Here is a 24,823-nt window from a genome sequence, read left to right on the forward strand (position 1 = left end):
ATGTGTTTGCATGGGTGCTCTGTTAAACAGTCTCTGTTTGCTGAAATAAAAGAAGAGGGGTTCTATAAAGCCTCCTCCACATCCTCTGTGCTCCAGATTGCTGTATTTACTCAGTGTGTGTGAGTGTGCCTTCGTGTGCCCTTGTGTGTTCAGCAGCACTCTCTGAGTAAAGAGCCTGCGTGACCTCTGAACCTTAAGTACACTCAACGCAGGAGAAATCAAACAGACGCTGAGCAAACAAGACCCTTATTTGAATAGACATACACAAACTTTCCAAGAGACTGAATGTCTTCGGCCAATGGCAAGCTACTCAGAACAGAGGATGAACCTGATTTGTATCAGCTGTTTAAAGGAAAACATACAGCATTTTAACAGAGAACAGATTACTCTGAACTCTACGATTTTTGGGAATAAATGTTTTAAAAACACTGTTTTGTTGAAACGGGACATTTCATTTAAATATGATGAAAACAGTGGATGCTTTAGCTTTCAGGTGTAATGGTTCATACTTTTTTCTTATTTTCATATTCAATCATTGAATCACAGTGAGTATTTACACAAAACAGTTTATTAGAGCTGAAACAATTAACTGATCAATAAGCAAATTGACAGGAAATTAATGAGTGACTATTTCATTTTTTTTAAGCAAATGTCACATATTAACTGGCTCCATCCTCGACTCATGATATGCAAAGATTTTTTTGCTTTTTTCTGTTTTATATCAAAGTAAATTATGCATATTTGCTTTATCGTCACAAAAAATAAAGACACCTTAATATGCTAACTTGTTGAAGTCTTGTTTCTCATGTTTGGGGCATTTTTTATAATTTCTGACATTTTATGGAGAAAACAATCGAGAAAAGAATACATGATAATGGAAACAGTCGTTACATGCAGCCCAACAGTTCATTAAATTCTTAAAAATGAGAATCTCAAACAAAAGACTCTTCATGATACTCGGAAGAGCTCAATCTTGCCGTCTTCCTTTTGCTCATGTACTTGCTGGTCGCAGGGCTAATACAGTATGTGTTCTTTAAATTATGTTGGACTGTCTGCAGTGTTGGTTAACCTGTATTCTGTGAACAATGCCATGTTTGCTTACCTGTGTTCTGCGAATAATGTCTTATTTGTGGAACTGTGTTTTGTGGATGATGTCGGGTTTGTGTGCCTGTGCTCTACAGATGTTGTCTCATTGGTTTCCATGTGTTCTGTGGATGATGTCTTGTCGTTTTACCTGCATGTGGGTGAAGACTGGGTGGGATGTTCTGGAAGGTAGAAGCGGTGGCACTTGGCTGCCTGGCGAATTTCCGGCTCCATCGTCTTGGAGACGTCATAATAGTGCCCGAAACGGGATGAGGATGCCAGGGCACTCTGAGTGGGTCAAACGCATGTTAGAGCATAAAGCAACACAACACAAAGACCTTTAATTCAAGTGTATTTTCAATCATCCCTGTCTGACTCTACTGCTTGCTTTAAACTTCTTAGAACAAATGATGTGCATTTAACTAATTTCAGATCAGAATGAAACAATTCATAACGTAAAATAATCTTATTTGTCTTTCTAATATGTTAAATGAGTGTGCTTCATGATACTATGGTAATGCAATTGCATTGTTTATGGGTCATTCCTCAACATTCCTATGGCAGAGAAGTTAAATAACCACTACAACCACACTCTTAATCATTTCTTCACATAAATGTCCACTTCTGGCTGTGAAAGCAAACGTGTCAGGGACGCCGGGGAAGGCGGATGTTTTCCTGTAGCTGAAAGAGAGAGTTTTAGCTCTTCTCTCTCAGTGAAACCGGGGATTCCATTGTTAGAGGGGCCCTTAATCTACTTCTAATCTGGATTAGGGCCCCCGGTGTGTCCCTCTCCTGGCGGGACGAGGGGGTCAGCAGGGCAGGGGGGTCAGGGGCTCATCTTCTCTTTGTGAGCTAGGCAACCCGCTTAGCGTTCCATCCCCGCCCTGATGGCCTCACCTTTGATCTGATGTCTTCATCGGTAGAGCGACACAGTGGGCTATGCCAGGAGAGGTGTGTGTAAGGGGAAAGTAAGCGTTGACTCTGGGGGTGAATTTGGGATGCAAATCCTCTAGTGGGGCTTACTAGTGGTTTGTAAAGACGATTTTACAGGGGAAGGGGGAGAGGTGAGGAAAGGACACAGATATAAAGAAGTTTCCAGGGAGAGAGAAAGAGGGAGAGGATCCCCAGGGACACACTGTGTGCTGTTAATCCACATAGCGATATGGATTATAGACAGAAGGGGGGAGACTGCAGAGAAGTAGAAGGGGAGGGTTACCTCTCAAAGCGGAAGAAAGAGTGTAGGGCTGCCGACCCTAGCAGGGGGAAAGGCAAGGATTTGGGGGAAGACAGAGGCGCAGGTCTGGGTCATAGGGTTGAGCGAGCAGACATGTCAATGCACAGACTGCAAAGTACTCTTGTTTCCCAGGCTAAGCAGGGGTGCAGGCGTGTGTGTATGTGTGTGTATGTGAGTTGGGGACCAGTGAAAAGCCTACCTATTGCCAGCTAAGTGTGAGTAATCTGGTCCAACTCTGAAAGGAAAGGCTGAGGCCTCATTCACTCTACAAAGGAGTTTAGAAGCTCATGGATTTAGTGGTGGAGACAATTGCCAAACCACTAAGACCAGAGAACCAGTGCTGTTCTTTCTCATACCCTCATACCATCATCAACAGAGACACGTGTTGGACTTGTATTAAAAATAGCATGACACAAAGACGTATGCTGCAATCATCACAATATCAGACAATATAAACTGTCATGTGATCACCTGTACTTTTGGAAGATTCTGATAACGCCAGGCAATCTTCATGGTATCCAAACTGTCTTGAGGCTTACAAGACAGCCTGGGCTGCTCCACTGGTTTGTGGATAGCAACATCGTCCAAGATGGGAGCTGGCAGTTCCTGCACAAAATGATACAGTGGATATAATAAGCTAAAATATGTTGATTAAAATATGTTGATTGTTAATGGCAAGTGTCATCTTTTGACAGCTACCTGATTTCTTAACTTTGTCAGTTTCTAAAGCAGGAGTGTGTAATGATGTAAGATATTATGTAATGATATCTTATAAAAGAAGCTGTTCTTTCATTGTGTAACTAGTAAAAAAAAAAGTTTCAACAAAATTCAATAAAATCTTGCTAGCCTTGTCTTAAAAAACTTGGTAGGGGTGGGTGGGAAATCTGATTAGCTGTTGCAAGTAAACATGAGTTTTTAAGTGTCTAATTTATTGCAGTGCATGTTAACGCAGTCTCCAATTTCTTGCTTTAACTTGATTTCTCCCAATGAGATGGTTTCTTGTATGCATGTTAACATAATGCATAAAGTACAATCTTTGCATCTGAAGATTAGCATACCGTGAATGTAGCTGTGAAAACACTAAATGATGTGATATATCCCCATTGGGAGTCCCCCTCTGTTAATAAGCCTTTGATATGTAAAGAGAGGGTGAGGCTGTGACCCCTCCCACTATCAATCAGTGGGAGAGAGGCCCTCCTTCTGTATGATGGGTGGCAGTCAGCTTCTGGGGCTACGGTCCTCTTCACGGAGTGATGCATCGGGAAACATTTCAACAATGCCACAACCATGCCACCCTCGACCTCTCAGGCACCCCCGCTGACCCTGACGCATCTTGGGGAAAGCTGTGCGCCTATAATACCTGCTAAATCATGGTCTGACCAGCCTGGATCGGGCTGAATACTGTACAGCGGGAGCTTATTCGTATTTTGTGACCAAGTAAGCGGAATATTTCCAACATCTTTTGAAGACTGAACAAACAAAAGTTTTACAAAAATGTCTTTTACATCTCCACAGCACCTATACAGTGATGATGTTAAAGTAGACACATTGAGGCCGTCTTGGCTTCTTTGTGGATGGTTTGTCAAGACTTGTTGCTTGGAAAAAATATAATACCTTGCAGACCAACACATTTCATTCCTAAGGGCTTTACAGGTCAGATGGCACCTCCTCTCATACCTGTAGAATGTCATCTGGGTTATCTTGAGCGGCCGCCACAAAAAGTTCATGTCGACACACCACCCCTTCTGCCAGGAAGTACTTTAAGATCATACGAGAGTAGCTATCATTTCGGTCCTCCTCTAAAAAAAGAAACAAAAGACAACAACGATCAGAATTTGAGTGGAAAACTCAAATAAACATACACTCTGAAGAAACCGTCAATCAGTGCCACACTGCAAACATTGTCTGTGAGGCCTAAGGAAACATCATGAAACATCAACAAGAACATCTTTCCTATGAAAATATATCAACTTCAAGCCTACTGTTGGACCGTGTCTCATTCTGACCGTTCATTCAACACCACAGATCCTGCAGTTCACGACCACATCACAGTTGCTGACTGTAATTGCTGTAAGGACCACATTCAGGCTACCTTTAGAAGGAGAAGGTGAAGTCGGCAATTGACATGGCACAGAAACACAGGTGATCTGACTATCAAAGCGGAGATGACATCCTCAGCTCTCTTGTTAAGGTCTTAACAGTATTCCTGTCCACTTCCACCTCTCATATCCCCAACCAGCAGCGGAGGTAAGCGTGAGACACCTGTCTTAAGCATTGACCCCTCCACGTGAACACAAGGGTACCATAGCTACCAGGACAACTAACAGGAGGAGGCAGAAGTAGGATATGATGGTGCCTGTCCTCAAAATGCTGCCTGGCATCTGTTTCATTTGAATCTCTCTCCTTTTTGTGTGACTTCTGATGGCAATGGCATCTTTTCATCAATATGTTTCAAGTGTCATTCACATCAGGTGTATTTATTATCATGAAAGTAGGTTAAAGGTATCTAAGAGTTCTACAAGAGACTTTTAAAACACATGGGCAGAGGGTAATTCGCTGCTTGGAGTGATGGCATTACAGTCTAATTTAGAGGAATGTCTCAAGTGGACAAACATACTTTCGCAAAAGTGGCCTTTCTCAGTGTACACAAAGCAGCCACCCGGCCATTCCACACCCGAAATCCTCAAAAAAAAGGCTGCATCATCACCATGAAACCCCCTCCGAGCAGAGCACATAACTCTACCCAGCATGCTACTGCTGCCTCCTGTCACAATCATCATTTTGTAAAGATTTCATAGGCCTCTCCACACAATGACAAACAGAGGGCACAAGGACAAAGGCTGCAGTGACAGTTAAAGGTAATGGGCATACAGCTGACAGCTTGGGAATGACATCCTGACATGTCATCCTCAAACATCTGGAGAATTTCCTCCTCCCACGTTCCCGGTCCATGTCCTCACCTACGGACTCAGGATGGCCCAGGAAATTCCATGGCTCTTCAATTTGTTGTCGGTGGGGCTCCCTGTTCTCTTATTGATGGGTTTCTAGGTCAGCAGGCCTTTGTGGCTTTCAGCAGGCCCCACAAAGACTCCCAGATGGGCCCTCTCAAGATGGGGCCTATTGTGGCTGTGTTTCTATGGGAGCCTTACAAATGGAACCTCCAGGAGTCATTAGGCTGTTGAGGCGGGGGGTAAGGGAGGGGGTGGGAGGTGGCGGGGTATACAAGCAACAGGGGGTGGGGGGCGGTCATATCTTTGAGGTAGATCAGTCACTCTGGACAGTCATGGGATGATTTTTTTCTTCCTCTTTTTTTTCTGCTTATTCTGACTAAGGTTTGATAAAGGGGGGAAAAGGCTCGGCTTGATTTGCCGTCGAACAGGGGAGTGGGAGTGCAAGAGTCCTGAATCATATCTGCTAAAGCTGCAGGGGGAGGAGACAAAATATCTAGGTCAGCGTGTTTTCCCCCTTGTATGAATCTTTGCTCTATGAAGTACTATTATTTCTACTGAGCAGCTCAAATTAATTTAGGCCACACGGCAGGTAAACAAAGTGCAGACACTTACTGAAAGCTTGAGGTTTACAATAACTAACTCTCCATTAGAAATACGGCTAAATAGGTGGGTTACATTAAGCTAAATGCCAATTAGGAACATTTGTCTAGCCCCATATACAGTATATGTTTGACATATGTCTATTATTAAGCTTCAACTTGTGACCACTGCTCCTCTTAATCAGTTTGTTGGTGTCTGGCACATGGTGTTGTGATTTTTTGAGACTGACATATTATCGACTTGACATATTAAAAACTGCAGATTTAAACAGACGCACCTACAAATTGCCAACAGATGACTCGGCCTCTTATTTAACAAACATTTTATTGTATTCTACAGTACCAGCACTTCTAATTTCTTCAGTTGTCTGATTGTCTTATTATCCTGTTGATATTTTATGTGTTTATGCTGTTCTGCTGCAGAAAGAATTTCCTCTTGTTAGTAAAGATCTTAACTAAACTACTGTGTAATTGTCAGGAAACTGAATATAACCTGCCGTTATTCACACGTTTAAAATTGTGATAAAGAAACTTTGGGGTTCTTTTCACGTACATGTTGCTATACACTCTCACTGCATATCCTGTAATTATACTTGAGCATATAACTGTGAAGCTTTATTAATGCTATGCCTGCTTTGTTTATCAGAGTAACAATTATGATGAATGACTTTCATTATATGTTTATTGTTATATGTCTTCTACATACTCATCTAAACTATGCTCAAAACTAAGACAATTCTTATTCAAATGGCACTGAAAAGCTTTGAAATATTTAAACATGTACAATAATTAGGCCTAATTTAATAATAGTTATTATAGGTACATGATAGGAAAAACATTCATTTAAACTAATGGAATGAAACCATACATGGCCAACATAATAAGAGCTGGGAAGCTTTGTTCCTTCTCTTACAAAAACACAAGAGATGAGAGATCTTCAGACAGCAGCCATACTGGGCTGATCCCCCTCTGGTTGACAAATCAGGATGGACAGCTCAAGACACTTCAAAGGCAGACAACGACCAGTCTGATAATTTTATGTCTGTGTCTCACAAACAGGCCATCACGGCTAAAGGGGCAGACTGTAGGAGATGACTGCCTGAAACAAACACAAACAAACACACGCTCCAAACTCCCCCCATCCCATCCCACCCACCCACACAACAGAACAGACAGCACAGTGTGCACAGTGCACACACATACACACACACGCACAGCTCTTTCAGAGCCAAACACAAGAGAGCTCACACACGCATTTCACCTTTACTGTGTCTCTCATTACCAGATGAAACCAACCGTACATTGATTCACAAAATGGAAGGGAAGAACGCATTAGTGTATAATCACTGACTCCTGCATCGATTGGGGGGGTGAATTAAAGGGCAAAGCAATATCATCAGTTGGTATAGGCCTTTGCTACACACAAATTACAGCTTCAAGGGGAAACAAGACTACCTTAACCTCACTGTCTACCAGTGCATATAGCCTAGCCTATGATGAATGATAATAACAATAATAATACAGTGGAAGACATTTAAGTCCCTAGAAAACCCACTTGCTTTGAATGTACTCCGAAAACTTCTAAAACACATCTGCAGATGAACATATTCATTAAGGATCACAGTGGAAGTGTGAACACCTGGGATTCTAACTAGAGACCTTCAGGTCATTAGTCTATTTGCCATTCTGTTAGACAGTGACACACTAACCACAAAGAGCCTAACAACAGACAGACAGTATCATTCGTTTTAAAGACTACTGAGTCCCGTTTTGGGAATACATTTGATTTTTGATTATACAAGCATATATGGATAGTATGCTGGAGCTACATTCCAGCCATAGGTTAATGTAAAATCTATTCAACATCTTGACTGAGAGAGTTTTATGTTTCAGAAAAGAGGAGCATATATGCATCTTTCTGGCTTATAGTATTTAATATTATACATGATGTATCTTTCTAAACATGAATGTACTGTTGTCACACTTTTGTTCAAACACTTTACACTACTTGTAATGTGCCTTTTATGGCTGAAGTTATAGCAAACTGCTTTAAGAACTACGGAAGACAAAAAGGCTAATTGTCAGGTTAGGTTGTTTAGGAAGCGTTAACTATTGTGTATGTGTGTCACACACACTCTATTCACCACAAGCTGTGTAAAGTGACATGTGTTTGCTCAAAGTTAATCTAATTTGCAAAAAGGTAAAACTTTCAAGGAGTTTTGAGAGTTTAGTGTCTGGTAACAGTTTAAGAAAGTATCAGAAAAATTACTCATCAGAAGATACAGTATCTACTAATATAATATAATGCTATTAAGTGTCTAATAAAATATAGACTTCACTTTTTCAACAACCTTCCTTTTAGGCTGTTCTGTCCAATCACAATACTTTGGTTGAACTTAGTTTCAACAAGAAATACATCACATTAAGGAACCAATCATTCCTTTTAATAGGATTCAAATGTTATGTTTGTTTTTTTTTTGTTAAATTTGAGGCTTACCTATGAGAAGTACTGTTCCAACCGCTACCCCGCCACCTGTTAGTGAAAACAAAAAAAAAAAAACAACCAATACTATCAGTTTTTAAAAATAATATCAGTCACATATTACAGACACTGTCTTTGAATTAGTGTGAACCACTCTGAACCTCCCTTTTACCAACTGCTGCTTCCTCCTTTTTTTAAATGGCATTATGACTTGTCATGGAAGGAAAATCGCCAGTGTTAGTAATGACAGTAATGATGTCTCCATTCCATTCAAGTTTCCCACTAAGGCATGACAGTGTGACAATGAGCACAACAGCAGGACCCTGGAGTTAAATGGAAATCAGCAATCACTCATTTTATTATTTGCACCTGTGATTTTCCAACTGTGACATGTCAACAATCAGCGCACGAACAACAATCAAAATGGCCTATTGGAGAACTGGATATCTGATTGAGTAGTGTCTGGTGTTCTCTTTCCACACAGCTTCATTAACCCTTTTAAAAAATGTAAGATCTTTTAGAAGGGCATTTGTTTTTTTTTTTATTTGTCCAACAATGTGAGTGGGTCCTGTGAGACTTTGCTCCGGTGTGCCAGTTCATAGTACCTCATGGCTGGTAATTTGAGATTAAAGAGGTCTTTATAGATTTAGGATGAGAGAAAAAGACATCTCAAATGCTGCCACACCTGCAAAACTTTGCTTAATTGCAACATACTTGTGTCACAGAGAAAAAGCATAGAACAGCTGTATAAAATATTATACAGATCAAATAAATATACACCAAATAACCAAGAAACCAGACATGTCACAATGCTCATAACACGTACATAGAAAAACTTTAGCCTGAAGAAAATAGTGTCCCTTATCAGACACAAATACATATTTTTTTTTTAACATTTTTGGGTTCACAAGTTGTTCTGGCTCTAAAAATGAGAATATGGATAATCTTGTATTCCCTCATTAAAAACATGACCTTCTTTACATTATAATAGTTTAGAGACAACTAGAAAGTGATATTCCTCATAAAATACTTGCAGATACCACAATGACAGTACAGTGATGCATTTACACAAACTCCTTATTATCAGCTCATTCATCCCTGCGCTCATGACATAACAAGTGTGTAAAGTTGTGATACACAACTTTTGCTGTCATCAGTCTTGACAAAATGACAGCTATTAGATGACAATACATTAATATTAGACGGGGACCTCAAAGTTTATTTCTTGAACGTGGCTCAGTTAGAATTGAGTTTGCTACATTTTTAAGATGCTACATTTTGACAGCATCTTAAGGAGAAAAATCTCTAAAGGCACAACTTCAAACAAATACCTTTCCGTGCGCCATGGACAATTTGTACAAGTACGGTCCATGAAAAGGCTCCGATAAAGTGTGCCTGAAATCTGTATAGCGTCCTAAATGCTAATGTTAACTTTCACACTTTAAGTAGAGTTTGCTTTATCCACACAGTGACAAAACTCCCTATTCTGTATAAATTCATAGATTTCCACTTTGACAATTTAACTACGTTCATATTTTGAAGTCAACTTTAGTGACCGTTACACTGTGAAACTATAAGCCTGTGTAGCTAGCGCTAGCGTTGAATCTCAACAGCAGACTGACCGAGCAGATAGTCGAGTGACGTGACACCGGTCGAAACTAAGAGTTGTCCATTTTGAACCGAGGGTCTGGTACCAGGTATGGAGATTAACTTGCTCCTTGTTTTCTTCTGAAAACTCGTAGTATTGATCGATGAACGCTCAGATGAGGGTTTACCCACACTGTTCATGGGAGCTGCCATACTGCTTGGTAACGCGGTGACGCTTGTTAATGTTTTGGAGCGTTTTATCCAATCAGAGAAGACTTTGCTAGTGCTCGACCAATGCGGGCAGCGATTGTAGCGGAGCCGCGGTCTGGACGCTGCTAAGAGGAAGTTCAATTTGTTGTGACAAGTGCATGGTCGGACCATTGAATCACTCTGCTTGTAGGTGAGTAACGCGCTGTTGTTTAGGAGAAGTCACTTGTTGTACGTTTATCCTGTTTACATAAACGTGGATGTATATGTTCTTGGCAACGGCCGGCAGCTTTTTCATGCATTAAAAAGTAATCTAACGCCTGGCTTTGACTGTGACCTTGTTGGTTCATTGCATAATACTACTGAACCCGTGTGTTGTTTGACAAAATCAGCTACTTCGTTTACAATCGCTGCCCACATCTTTACTAGCAATCAGAGAATAATTTGTTAGTGACATATAAAAGATAAACAAGCTGTGCGCTCAATATTCTATTCAACTCTATTCTAGGGTCAAAATACAGGGTACATCACGCAACAATAACCTGTTTATCGTAAATGAGGATAACGTAGCCTACACATATGAAAGGGGACATTATGTTCAGGAGGCAGGAAGCAGTCGAACACTAAATTCTTACACTGGATTGCTTGAAGTGTCACGGAATTTTCCAAATTGTTTGTGACAACAACAACCAAATAATGAGCGATTTAACACAAACAACAGCAGCAAACACAGTAAATGAGCGACATTACTCGCACGACTATGTAAAGCAGCCTTACCACACAGAAGGTGTACTATTTTAGAGTAGGTTTGATATTATAATTCACAGTATGTGTAAATATTGAATTTATATTTCATTTGACTCAAAATAGCAGCTATGTACTCGGTGTGTGTGTGTGTGTGTGTGTGTGTGTGTACATATACGTATATATAAGGAAAATATCAAATTGTCATTCAAATATGAACCTACTTTACAACAAAAAAAAATCTGCTATTGCAACAATAGAATCTGTTTAAAATAATTTAGCACATTGTGACTGCCTCTGTGTGTTAAAGTCTCCAACATTATCAAAAGCTAAAGTACTTTGAACTCATCTATGAGTTTGTAAGGGAGCTTCAGCACTAAAGAGTGGAATGCAATTCAGCACTCTGCTCATCAGGTAATAATGGACCTTTTCCACAGGACACACTGATATGTTACAGTAGGAAAATCAAGTATGAATAAAAAAAATGAGTGATGGATAAATTCCAGTCAGCTGTTTGGTTACAGGTTCATGGTTTAGGACATGCTGACTCACTGTCGCACTATCATGGGTCACTTGAATAGAACAGAGCCATTGTTCATGTTATTACTAACACCTGTTTTTCCTATTATGACAAGTCAAAATTTCTGAAGAGAAAAAGGCCTATTGAAGATAGAAACCTCCTTCACATGTCTCAAGAGCTCTGAATGCTCTGTCAGGTTAGGCAAACCACAGGGGAAACTGGCGGGGGAAAGGCCAGTTTCTTTTGTACTGCATAATGTCCACTATTAATGCTGGCTGACTGATGAGAGATCAGTGTAATCCTTAAGACAGCTGTAAAAAAGCTTTGTGTGGCAGAGGGAGGCCAGAGGCAGCACAAGATCACAGGATACTGTAAGGGCTCCAGAGGAAGCAATAGCCCAACTGCTCACTTTACAAATGCTCTCAGCAGAGGCAGTCCTGCTGTTTTGACAGCACTGTTGAGATTTATATGTGCTGACAGGAGACCAAGGGAATATATCATGACTGACAACACTGGGCATTGTGGAAAGCCCATATGAGACAAATAAGATGCGCTGACTGACCTGCATCTCGGAAGGAGGAGAGCCTGCTTCAGCAGTGCAACGTGCAGGATGTACGAGCAGCTACAATGCTGTGGAAACTTTCTCCACGTCCTTTGTCAGTCGCCTCATTTTCAATTCTTTTCAAACATTGGGCTCTGTAGCACCATTCAGTTTGTGCTAGTGTAAACACAGCAGCCTAATTGTGCAAAAAGAACACGATTGACCCCCCCCCCCCCCTCCCGTCCCCCTTTTTTTTTCTTCAACATGTCATCTGTGCATGTGTGTGTTTTTCTGCAGTGTTTTTGTCAGGTTTATCAGTCTCTGTATCTGATTGAGCTATATAATGGCAGCAGTCATAACATGTCAGACCTTTCCTGGTTTGCCTGTTTTGGTTTCTTCAGTCCAATTCTGCCATCAGTGAGGAACTGCAAGAAGCAATAGCCTTCTTGTGTCCGGGGGATGCAAGATTATCAACATGCACCATATTTATTTTGCTAGCGTTGAAAGTAAAGTAATATTCTAAGGGCACAAGTACAATAATACAATAATCATAGGATATATTTTGTACAAAGCTAATTTTGTCTTAAGGATTGGATTTTTTCCATGTATTCAACATCCCATATTTTGAACAGCTTTATTTTGATATCTTGAGATTTACTTTGCAGATGTTGCATTAAGTAAAACAAGCCATGTTTAGCTTGACCTGTAGGGTAGGAAAAAAAATATATATATATAAAAAAAAATACGTAAAATGCTCATTTAGAATAAAGAAATCACATTCCTTAAAATCACAGGTTTGCCTTTGGGTTGAGGTGTCTGTCATTAGCTAGTGTTAAAATAATCAGGCTTTGTCATGAGCTGCTGCGTGCACAACACAAACTCCTTTGTGAATCTCATACAACACCAGATAAGATCTCTCAATTCTCTCAGCACCAGGCCAGCACCATGCACTCGCTTTGTGGTCAATACAATAAGGCTTAGTGGCTGATTTTTCCATTCTATGTAATTGGCTGGGGACTCTGTCAACCCACACTTCCTTTCAATTCATAGCAGTTGTATTCATATCACTTGGCTATTATTTGCTCTGGCTGACCCATTGATTGTAGGTTTAAATCCTCAGGTCCTCAAATAGTAACCTCGCTCAGCTGTTTCACGGCTGTGTTGCTGTTAGCAACAATGAAAAGAGCAATATGGAGATCAGTCACTTCAATTAAGCCCCTGATAGAAGGCAAAGCTAGAAAAAGATGGGGGGCAGACATAGTACTCTGTGACTGGGACTTCTACATCTGTCACTCTCCATCCAGCCAGGTGCCTGTGTCTAAATCAGCAGGATAATCTCTGATTGGACTGATAGTTGAAACAGACCCCCCCCCCCCCCCTCCTTTTTATAGCTCATATTAAGATCAAATCAAGCTCTGCGCAACAGGACTAATGCCCCACCTCCTCTGCCTTCTGCTGCCCAGAGGAGGACATCAGAGGTGGGATTCGTCCCTTCTCCAGTGCTTGCCTGCACCTCCAGACTCCCTTCCATCTGGGATCCTCAGGGAGAAGAATATCTGACAAGGGGCTTGTAAGCCTCTTAGCCCCCCCGTTGCCCAGCTCTCTCTCAGCCCATGTTTTCCTAATTTAGATGTGTAAGGAGTCTGCTGCAAGGCCCTCATGCGCTGTGTGGATTGAGATTCTCTTTGTGGTTCTAATAGACTGGCCATGTATATCAATTAACACTACTAAGCCAATGGCAGGTTCAAATCTCTTGAGACCAGTAGCGGTAATTCCTTTTCGAATGTTTCCTTATGGCTTCAATAATGTGTGTTTAATTAAGTATCAGTTTTGATATGCGTGACTTTGCTTTATTTTCAGTTTAATTAAAAGAAATTGATTACTGTTCCTACATTAGCTGAGTTTCCATTAAAGTATTTTAATGATAATTAGTAGAAAAAAACCCTCAGTGGAACTGGCTGGGAAACATCAACACAAAAAATGTCAGTATTTCAATTTTTTATGCTGATTTAAAACAAAACAATTTGTATAAATTCTGATTGTCTTTATGGAAATAGTAATGACATAAGCAATAGTTATTTTTATATCACAACCTTTTAGAAATCGTGTATTGGTGCATTGGCCACAACTCTTGATAATGTGATTATGTTTCCTTCATTGTTCTCATCCTGAGGAAGCATTATATTTGATGTGAAACAACAACTTTCCCAGTGCTTATCAGTTTTTGAGAGACTCCTTTTTTGGTTGTGGATGTGTCTGTTCAGGAAGTGTCTTTATTCATGCCAGTGCAGATGAAAACACCTTGTTCACATTTTATTTTTGCAGTGTATCAAATAATACACTCAAAATGCTTTCGACAGCTGGGCGAACACAGTGATGGGCATCCCGACCACTGCTGCACTTTATGCTCACGACTGGTATTGCAAGAAAGAAGCATTCATTCATCTTCATGTGATCGCTCTGCCTTGAGTGAAACGGGGCTCCCTCAGTAAGAGGATCACAGAGTTAAACACACAATGCTGTGTTTCTATTGGCAGCTATTCATTTGGGATCCCTCTCTTCGCCCCACTGTAGCGCTGAGCTGTGACAGCGGGAGGCCGGTGGCCACAGATGGTTCTGCAGAGAGGGCTGCGCTGACTTTTCTTTGTTTTCCCATGAACATGTTTGCCGTGTAATCCTGGATTAACAGAGAGACTTTGTGTTAATTTACAGCTGTAATACAGCATTCAATTAATGTTGCTACTCCCCAACACACACATGGGCTGGGTATTAGGGCCAGGAGATCGTGTGGGTTGCCTGACTCTTTGCTCAGGGGAATTGCACGTAATAGAGATCCAATCAGAGGTCTCTGTGGATGTCCACCTCATTCTGACTCCCAAAGGAGTCACTGCAGCTCATATATGCACTTTCCATGAAACACATAGGTAATGCTATTGTCTGTGCACATTCACACCACATGCATGCACACACAGACACACAATATCAATGACAGAGGGTGCCTCAGAAAACCAGGCGGCTGCATATGGACTCTCTTGATATCAGTCACTGGCTGTGTGATCTTGTTATGCAAAGTCCCTTAATCCCTACCTATGATGAATGCACGCTGGAATGGAGGGGGGTGGTATGGGGGGGGCGGCTGAAACAGAGATATGAGGGCAGCTGTAAGGGAGGATGTCCACTGTGCTCTGCGAATGAGTGCTAGCAAAGAGATTCCTGATCCCTAGCCCAGCAGAAGGAAGAGCACATGTGAGATCATATCTGCGAGTGCATTATGACGGAGATGCTGGTGGAGGCAGCTGAGAGCAAGACAAATACAGCTGAACATGCCGCCTTAGTGCAGACCTGAGATTCACATTAACCTTTAGACCACTTGCTTCCCAACAGAGGAATTATAGGGCCAGATGTGTTATTGTACCAGCTGTGGGAGGAACTGAGTTGATAGTTCCTGTGGAACAGAAGGAGAGACCAGAGCTTGCTGTGACTGGAAAGGGGCACTTCATTTGGGCCCTGCACTGAGTGTATATATGCCCCCCTTCACCTGCTCGAGCGCTCTCGTTCACAGGGGCGGCAAAAATCAGAGGGTTGCCAGGGGTGATCAGGCAACAGAGGGCAGAGTGGAGTAGCAGTACATAAGGAGGCAAAAAGGATGGAGTTCGTCTTTTTTGGATCAGAGACGATGGTGAATGGGCCAAAGAGACAAACCATGCTAGGGATGAAAGATAGATAGAGGGTTTAATAGGTGGAATATAGTTGGCATGAATGAGAGAGCATTGGGTGTGTGTTTGTGTATGTGTGTGAGAACAGTGGAGGGGGGTAATGGGATTAGGGGTAACACCTTTGGCAGGGCTGGGAGAGCCACCTGACACCCGGTCTGTTGGGGACCTGGGGAGAAGGGGGGTGTGGGGAGTTGGAAGTGGTGGGGCAAGGGAGAAATTGGGGGTCTAATCCTTGTCCATCTTTGGGAAGTCATTCCCAGAGCTCTGAGGATTTGGGGCTTTGGTTTCCGCTCTGCTTGCTTTGGTTAATAATACCCTGGGAGGGAGAGAAGACATGGAGAGAGAGAGAGAGGGAAAGAGACAGAAAAAAAGATTTCTTTTCCCTGTGGTGGACTGGCAGGACAGCGGCCTCAGCTAAAAATGTTTGAAGTGCAGACTAACCTCTAAGCCAAGCAGTGTCTATTCTTTTCTAAACACACAGTTTCAATCTGTTTGTGTATATGCATGTGTGTGTGCAGGTGTGCACGCACGTGTGCAGGTGCACCTGCGTTACACACTGTGCATGACAGTGTGTAAAGATTGACTTACTTTCTTCCATCCATCCAACAGGTTGCAGCTTGAGTAAAAGTCAATAACCTGAGTGTGGCTGGGATGTTTGCTTAGAAGACACACGGACAGTCCTTGTGTGTGTTTGTGTGACAGAGTGTTTGCAGGGCGGGCGGATGGGTGGGTGGGTGCAGGGGGTGTCTCTGTGTTTCTATGGTGCTGACAGAAGCTGATAACTGCTCTAATGATTGGCCGTAGCGGAGGCAGCACAGGTTCAGGGACTAGCTGTAGACGGTGCAGAGCTGCTCGGCTGGATGTGTCACAGCTTCTGTGTTTGTCCGTCACCTGAGCGCAAGGTGTTGATTGGTCCATCCTACACAGGATCAAAGTTCAGGGCAGTTTCCTGTTGTCAACCGGCCGCTCAGCCTGTGAGAATGAAACACCAGGGAACGTGCCATTTCAGCAGTAGGCCAACTGTGACAACCTTGTCCACACCTGTGAAAAGTTAACCCCACACAACTTTTGTTTTCAGAAATTGTATAAAGAACTTAAGCCTACCATAAATGGATCAGGCACAGAATCATTGCCTCACCACTCTATGTATAGAGCGTTTGATAGCTATGTACGCTGACATTGTGACGTAACCTATGGTTGTGTTTTGTGCTGTAGGTGGAGATGTTCCGCAGAGTGCTGTGGAAGACCTTGGGGTTTGTGGGCTACACGGTCCAGTATGGCTGCATCGCACATTGTGCCTTCGAATACATTGGAGAAGTTGTGGTGGTTCGTATTGGTACAATTACAGAATTCATGACTTAAATTAATTCATCTATGCACATGAATTAATTGTGTGTTTTTGTTCTTGTTTTGCTTCAGTGTTCTGGTCCATCCATGGAGCCCACCATCGTCAACCATGATATTGTCTTCTCTGAGCGCATGAGTCGTCATCTTTGCAAAATACAAAAGTGGGTTCCAGAAGACACATGTTTGAATATGAATAAACATTTCACAGTTTACATTTTTGATTCACTGCAAGAATTGTGCTCTTTTTTTTTTTGTTTCTTAAATAAAAATGATAGAATGCCACTTTCCTACAAACATGCATCATAGATAATACGAGATATTAGCTATCTATGTGAATGAACCTTGAGTTGTTACAAATTAAGTGATTGTGTTTTTTGTTTCTTTTCAGGGGTGATATAGTAATTGCAAAGAGTCCATTTGACCCAAATATGAACATTTGTAAAAGAGTAATTGGATTGGAGGGTGACAAGGTCCGCACTAGTGGCCCGTCAGATCTGTTCAAGACCCACACATATGTGAGTATGTTTGCATCCTACCCGTCCGTATTTCTTGACGGTGTTGTGCTTTCCAGCCGCTGCTCTTATACATCTTGTGATTACCTGTTTTACCAAGTGAGACTCCTGGTGGCAGCTTTACTGTTTCGCTTCCAACAACCACAACTCAGGGTCTCCTTGGAAGAAAAAAGGCAATAAAAGATACAGTAAAATAGAGAATGAATGAGGACAACAAAACACTTGATAGTTTGACAGGATCTCTATGCATAATGCAAAACTCTGTTATTGGTTTTCTTTGTGTGTGTGTACCACAGTCTATATACTATCATAGTTGTTTACATTTTAGACCGCACACATCCATTTTGTGTCATTGGTCAAAATATCAGCTTTTGACAACACCTATATTTCCTCAGAACAGTGATAAAACCAGAGAGTGAGCAGGGGTTCTGCTGCTGAAACCACTGTCATTGCTTTTCTATTACTACTCTCCCCAACGCCCACAGCTCAGGCCTGCAATCTCTCTGAAGCCTGTTAGAGTTAGTGCCAGCCGAATGGACAGACTGATGGGTGGGTGGAGGTGTGTGCGTGTGCGTGTGTGACTGAGTGTGAGAGTGTGTGTGTGCATACGTCCACAAACCAAAGGTTGCATTTATGTTGCATGTTTTTGAATTTCTTGTGTGTTTTATAGACTATGGGCAGACTGCTGAATGAGTTCAGCGAAACATAGCAAAAGGCCAAGCCCATAAGCGTCATTCATCAAATCAAATAGGAAATAAAGACGCTTCCTCTTCTGCTTGCTTCACCTCCACACGCGGAGCACTGAACTTGCAATAGATGTCGTCTTTGCATTGTGATTCGGGATCCCAGGACGTAGTGACAGAACTTTCAGTTTGACTCCTTTTAAATTTGCCACCAGGTAAACAGCTACAGTGCTTTTGTTTGTCCATCAGGTTTAGAATGAAGCTTATTGACTTCCGTTCATTTTGGAGGATTCTTCACTTAACATGCTGAAACCAGTCAGTAGTTGAAGAGATTGTGGTGATGTGTTGCATGTTTCTTCAACCATCCCTCATACCAGGTTTAAAAAATCACTTTGATTAGTTAGCAGTTGACACAGATCCGTATGAATCATGGTGTGAAAATACACAATTTAATGCAAGGTCGTCTGTTCAGTCGATGCATATGGATTTTTTTTAGAGTAGGGCTGAAATTTCTAATTCTTCTTATTGTCAATAAGTGATTGATTAACTGTTCTCTCTATTAAATGTCAAAAACATACATCACAAATTCTGCAAGTCCAAGGCGTCTTCTTTCTGACCAACAGTCATAAAGTCAAATACAATCACTGTACAATGATATGAAACAACACACATGAGAAACTGGACGTCTGATGTTTTTGCTTGATCAAACAACTGAAATGATTAGTTTTGAGTGTCAAAATTGCTTCAGATTAATTTTCTGTTGATTGATTCATTGACTACAGTTGTTTCAGTTTCAGCCCTGGTGTATCAAACTCATCACACTGGTTTTGTTTGTGCACTGCTTTGATTTTGTGCCACGCATGCTGAAAATGTAAAAGAGCTTAATTCATAAAAGTAGTGATTGCAGACATTGTGACATTGTATTTAACTTTTAATTAATATAATTAGTATTTATATATAATTATTTAACAATTAATTTTTTTCAAGGTGATACTTAGAGGAAAAGCATACGTTTTGTTGGTCAAGATCATAATGCAGCAGGAGTAGAGAGACAGAGAGAGAACAAAATATTGGAGGCGATAATGTTTTTGCTTGTCTCGGGGTCGGACAGTTCCCCCATCAGACTGCATTTATAGGCGTAAGTGTGTGAGCGTGTGTCGTTTTTTTGCCAGCTACATCTTGACAAATGCAGGAACTTTTACATGCATAATCACAATACTTTGCTACCTCAAAATGTTACACTTTACAGCTTCACAAACAAAGCAGGTGAGAGGCTTGAAATAACTACTATGCCTGTCTTTACTAAACTGATTGTCACTAAGCATTTTTTTAACGTCTTGCAGCCTAATGTATGCTCCCACATGTTAATTTTTGTAACTCCCAGGAGCAAAATCACTTCCTTTATGTGACAGCGTTTGAGGTAACTGAGAAAATACCCGCTGTTCACATAAATGTTTGGGCTCCCTCAGGGACTTTTCTTTCCCCCCGGAGGATGTATGTGTTTGTGTGTGACTGTTGTGTGAGGCATTATGGGTGGACCTGTAAAGATGAATTTTGGAAGGCGGTGTGAGACCCTGTCATCACCTCTTTTTTTGTTCAGACAGACAGGCAGGTCCTCTCCACCCTCAGAGATCCAACAGCCAGACTAATTGCCCTGTCACCTTTCAGGAATCATTTCTTTGTCTGAGCTATTGTGTCAAAACAATGACACTTGATCCCTAATATTGTAGCAAAGAGAGCGAGAGAGTGACGAGAGAGATGAAATGTCCCCATACGTTCGGCTCTTTGCACTAAACATGGAGTAATATGGTGAAAGATGAACTCAATAAGTCTGCGTGGCTTTAAACAGAACATAGTTCACCGCCTCAATCATGTTAACATAATGAGCACTGTAATGGTGTGGCTGTTAAACAACACACCTCCACCGTGAGGAGAGGCTCCAGTTTCAGTGCGTCTCGACACGTCCCTGACAGGTACACAATGCCTCGCGTCGACCCTGCCTACAAGCACAGGACGGGTGCAGTCTCTGCCATCCGTCACGCCAGAGCCCGCTGGCAGAGCGGATCCAAGTGACTCCACATCTGAACACACTGTGCTGGGCCTACGCAGATCTTCGGAAGTGTGTGTCGTTGGAAACGATATGTGCTGGTGCTGTTTATGCGCTAAAATGACAAACAGCGTGCCTGTCGCCACACCACCCTGTCTACAGAGGACCTTCCTCAACACAACATTTATGTGCATGCAAAAAATTCAAGTTACACGTGTGGTTTTGTGGGTATTTGCAGGTGCTTGAGACAGCAGTTATCTTTGAAAAGCATAGTCAAGGATGGTGCATTATCTGCTTACACTGCTGCTTTGCATCAACTTAGTTTAATTCAGAGGTTTGCCTTTGACTCGCTGTTTTTTTTTTTTTCCCCCTTGTTCACACACCTGCAACTTGCAAGGTGATACGCTTAGGCTTTTATCCACGTTCTGGCCACAGTACAGCAGGTCAAGTTTCAGACCTCTTCACTTTCTCACTTTTCTGAAATACGGCCTGGTTGATCCTGAAAGTACTTTTGTCTTTGCTGAAGTTTGGGTTTCTCTGAGGTCATTTGTTTTAAGAGGACTCCAAATCAAAGTGCTACTTCTGCTGTTGTCGATGGGATTGATTGACCGACCTCCATAGTGATTTCTCTCAGGCTGGGATCCCAAATAGAACAGAAGTGTTAGTGTCAAGAGCGGCCATGAAAAGCTTCCTCCTTTAAATTCAGTATGTGGGTGCAGCGGTCTCTCCAGACTCTGGACAGACACTTGAGATTTCCTAATGAAACCTCTACATCTTTAGGATGAGCACAGCGACAATGATGCTCTTTCTTTTATTTTTCTTTATTAAATGGAAGATGAGGAGAAACGGGGGGTTCTCGTTTGGCAGATGACAAACGGTGGTGTTTCGCTTTCCTGTGCTTGGGAGCCAGCATATGTTACCATGTTAATGAGGTGTAATGGTGGGAATCCAGCATGCTGACATATGGTTCTCAGATGACTCCTTTAATGATATTCATTTGTGTCGTCGTTATTCAGCGAGTTGTTTACCTCATGTTAGGTCAACATGTCACTGGCTCGTGATTATGTCACATCATCTGTCTCAATTATCGGATATGAAACAAAACGCAGCATCTCACAGTAGGACTGAAGACTCTAATCAGAGAGCCGGGTGATCGGAATGAGGGGAACGAGCGGAGGCGAAGACGTGACGTCACCTCCGTCTGGATAATATTCAGTTTCTTTATTCACGGTATTCTCTTTCCTCCAGAGGACTTTTGCCGTTAAAAAGTTAGGCAACACAAAAATAGACTCGTGGATTGTGATGCCCATTATGACAATATAATGTGTTGTTGATCCTGTCTGCACATATAGGGGGGACAGCGCACTTAATTAGGGCCTTGACAAGCCTACTCTCCTAAAGTGATGAGATTAATCATAATTGGTGTCACTGTGAATTAGAGCCCGCTTGGATGACCGCCCCACTGGCAGGTCGGACCGCGGTGGAGACCCTTGGACACTGCTGCTAGCCGCAGCTTAGCCCTCTCTAGCTCCCTCTTTCTCTCTCCATCTCTCTCTCTCTCTCTCTCTCTGCCCAGCTATCTCAGGCCCCTCTCTTGCTTTACCCTCCCTGGGTAAGAGGGACGCAGATCTCAGCCAACAGCCTAATGACCCCGTTTGAAGTTCTTCTAAATCCCCCCCGACCCTGCCCGTTACCCATGACCCCTCTCCTAAGACGGTTCGGGGTTAAAGAGGGACAGGCAAGTTGACGTGAAGATGGAGGAGGACGCTGAGGAGGGAGGGATGGCTTAGGCGGCCCGTTGGGGGTAGGGGGGTGGGGTTAAGGTGGGATCTCGGTACGGTATAGGTCAACTCGCTTTTACATGTTAAAGTTAAGTTGTGCTGCAATTTCAAAGATGTGCTTTCCATATGATTCCTTTGTTGTGGGATAAAATGGTCCATATCTTAATCATTTTTTACCTTCTTTCCATATGTGTGGTTTGGTTTTTAGGTTCCTAAAGGCCATGTATGGCTTGAAGGGGATAACCTTACGAATTCCAGTGACTCAAGGAGCTATGGCCCAATTCCCTATGCCCTCATCCGAGGGCGTGTTTGCTTAAAGGTAACAGGGAGGTGTACTGTATGTTGTCATGTATTTAAAAGATGTATTTAAAAAGGTGAAGAAATATGTTTCAAAATCAGGAAACTAGTTTGGATTAAATCTCTCATATTTAAGCGTTGAGGCACCTATGGAGTTTTTTTTTTTCTTCGGTCCAGTATGGCCATTTTAAGCCCAATTCAAAGACGTGAGTCAGTTGGAAGTTCAAAGCAAGTGTGTCTGATTGACCAAAGCCTGGATAACATATTGTCTAGCTTTCCATTCTGCTGTGTTGTCATGTCACTGGATGTCATAGCAAGCACGACCCTGGAAACAGGTCAGCCAACCTTCTGTCCATCTGATTGGACAGCGGCACTCCACTGGAGGCCCTATTACGACAGCTGATGAAATAACAAGATCTTGTATGAAGTCAAACACATCCTTAATAGCCACATTAGCAAATGTGTCCAAGAAGTGCGATAAAGTGTTGTAAATAATGGCTGGAAGTGCTTTATTTTGTTATTATGCGAGTCTCAGCTTTCTTTTAACCCATTGTTCCTCCGCACCCTTTGTCCTACACAGCTCTGGCCGCCGCACAGTGTCGGGACTCTCAGTGAAAGCCCAACCAGACGGATCATTAAAACTCGGAGTGACTCAGATTGACTCATTCAGTTTGTACTGTACATTACTTTGTCTTCAGTCATTTTTTAATAAAGCTGATATTTATTTAAACTTTTATTTTGAAAAGTGGTCATTGATTGTGGTTAATGTGGCTTTGGTCCAGTTACTTAAAGATATGAAAAACCCTTTGCAGTCATACAAACTTCATGTTTAAATTCATTTTAATGTTTTAAGTTTTATGTTGATGATTGCGCTCATTCAGTCACAAAACACACAAATAATGAAGTTTTAAATCAACAAACAAAAGCCCAATCATAGCCTACAGTGCATGTATTGGATGTGGAGGGCTACTTGTGGCTGAATTTAACTGTTTCATTGGTCCTGAAATGCCCCTGAACCACATATTTGCAGGATGCTCTTACATGTGGTGTAATCTGTCTAAATGTACAAACTATGAGCTCATCAACCTCTCATTCCCTCAAAAAAGATGTTATTAATTTCATGTTTACCCTTTCCTAGTATTATGGTAAAACAAAAGCTCTCTTATTGTTTAATATTTCATTAGGCTGCCAAGGCAATTGAAAAAATGTTAACATTTCCCATTTAACCATACAATATTAATAAGCACTTAGTAGGGGCTTCGCTCACCACTGAATACATTGAATACACTGTGTTTGTGTGTGCATGCGTGCGTGCGTGTGTGTGTGTTTGTGTGTGTGTGTGTGTGTGTGACTCAAAACCTGAGTCTCACACTCAGTTACATGCACTCAAGACACAGACTTATTGTCAGCTTTCTATAGTAACCGAACATCATGCAAATGTGGTTTCTGTTGTCAGGGTAAGGGATGAAGAGAAAATTGGTGAACATAGCCACTTCAGATTTCTGCTCTAGAAACCTCACTTCCTGGTCACATAACTAGCATACATTTAACCAAGCTTCTCACAGGATTTTTGCAAGAGTGCATGTGCCTGACAAAGACGTGATGGGGAAGTGATGTGGCAGTATTGCAGCGGTGTCCTAAATACTAATAAATACTAATAGTAATGCAGTGTCCACCTCCACCACAACCACAGACACGATGTTCTCTGTCAGAGCCTAGAGCAAAGCATACTGACCTCATGAAAGCAGCAACTTTGCAGATAACCTGACCAGAGGGACGAACTAAACTGTTTGTGATATCATACTTTTCATCAGTCTGCTGACGCTCACAGAAAGCCCTCCACTGCTGCGTGCTTCTAAGGCCTGCTCATCCTGCTCAGACCTTCCTGGACACAGGGACACAACGGCACATTCTGAGCCGTGGAAGCTCAGCTGGTCATTCTCCGAGGCAGAGAGGGACTCTTCTCCTTGGAGCTCCCCAGGGGAAGTGAGTTCCAGGCAGCCGTGGGTCCCTGTCCAGCTGCTTCTTCTGTCTGGAGGGGGCCAGAGGGTCAGAGACAAGGCTCCCTGTGACACTGAATTATCTGCCCGAGTGTGATTGTGCCTGCTGGGGGGGATGCTCAAGATTGTGTGAGCGTGTGTATGTCTGCATATGAAAAATATTTATGCAGGCTTTTGCTTCAAGCAAATCTTTGTTTCTCAAGGTTTAATATTCATCTGCTGCGTGTCAACACAGTTCCAGTGTTCAGCTGAAAAGCTGACACAAGTAATCTTAGCATGTCCCTTTAAAGCCACTGCCCCATAGAGGGAGCTCTGACTGTTTACTAATGTAACTCAAGCTGTAGTGGATGAAAAACTTTTTAGGATTTAAGTAATGCCAACAAGGGTAAAGCTGAAGGATTTACTCCACCTCAGGTGTAGTGCAAATATCTCCATCTTATTTTTTCCTCGCAAATAGAAACAGAGGCCAGTGTATCTTCAAATGCTTGCTCT

At 42.1% G+C, this 24,823-nt stretch overlaps 2 protein-coding genes across 2 annotated transcripts in view; one reads left to right on the forward strand and one right to left on the reverse strand.

The window, feature by feature from the left end:
• elp4 (elongator acetyltransferase complex subunit 4) overlaps positions 1-10,149 on the reverse strand; it is a 54,750-nt gene extending 44,601 nt beyond the window's left edge. The window contains exons 1-5 of the mRNA XM_041940488.1: positions 9,972-10,149; positions 8,365-8,400; positions 3,995-4,116; positions 2,789-2,923; positions 1,235-1,371 (exon numbers count right to left, since the gene is read on the reverse strand). Coding sequence (XP_041796422.1) covers positions 1,235-1,371; positions 2,789-2,923; positions 3,995-4,116; positions 8,365-8,400; positions 9,972-10,149 — 608 coding nt within the window. The remainder of the gene's footprint in view (positions 1-1,234; positions 1,372-2,788; positions 2,924-3,994; positions 4,117-8,364; positions 8,401-9,971) is intronic.
• A 132-nt stretch (positions 10,150-10,281) lies between these two features.
• On the forward strand, positions 10,282-23,048 carry immp1l (inner mitochondrial membrane peptidase subunit 1). The gene is made up of 6 exons (XM_041937053.1): positions 10,282-10,336; positions 16,880-16,990; positions 17,084-17,172; positions 17,400-17,526; positions 22,243-22,353; positions 22,912-23,048. Exons 2-6 carry the CDS (start codon positions 16,886-16,888, stop codon positions 22,990-22,992), a joined length of 513 nt encoding a protein of 170 aa, XP_041792987.1. The 5' UTR covers positions 10,282-10,336; positions 16,880-16,885; the 3' UTR covers positions 22,993-23,048.
• The last annotated feature ends 1,775 nt before the right edge of the window (positions 23,049-24,823 follow it).

Source organism: Chelmon rostratus, chromosome 1 (genome assembly GCF_017976325.1).
Source record: "Chelmon rostratus isolate fCheRos1 chromosome 1, fCheRos1.pri, whole genome shotgun sequence".
Classification (NCBI taxonomy): Eukaryota; Metazoa; Chordata; class Actinopteri; order Chaetodontiformes; family Chaetodontidae; genus Chelmon; species Chelmon rostratus.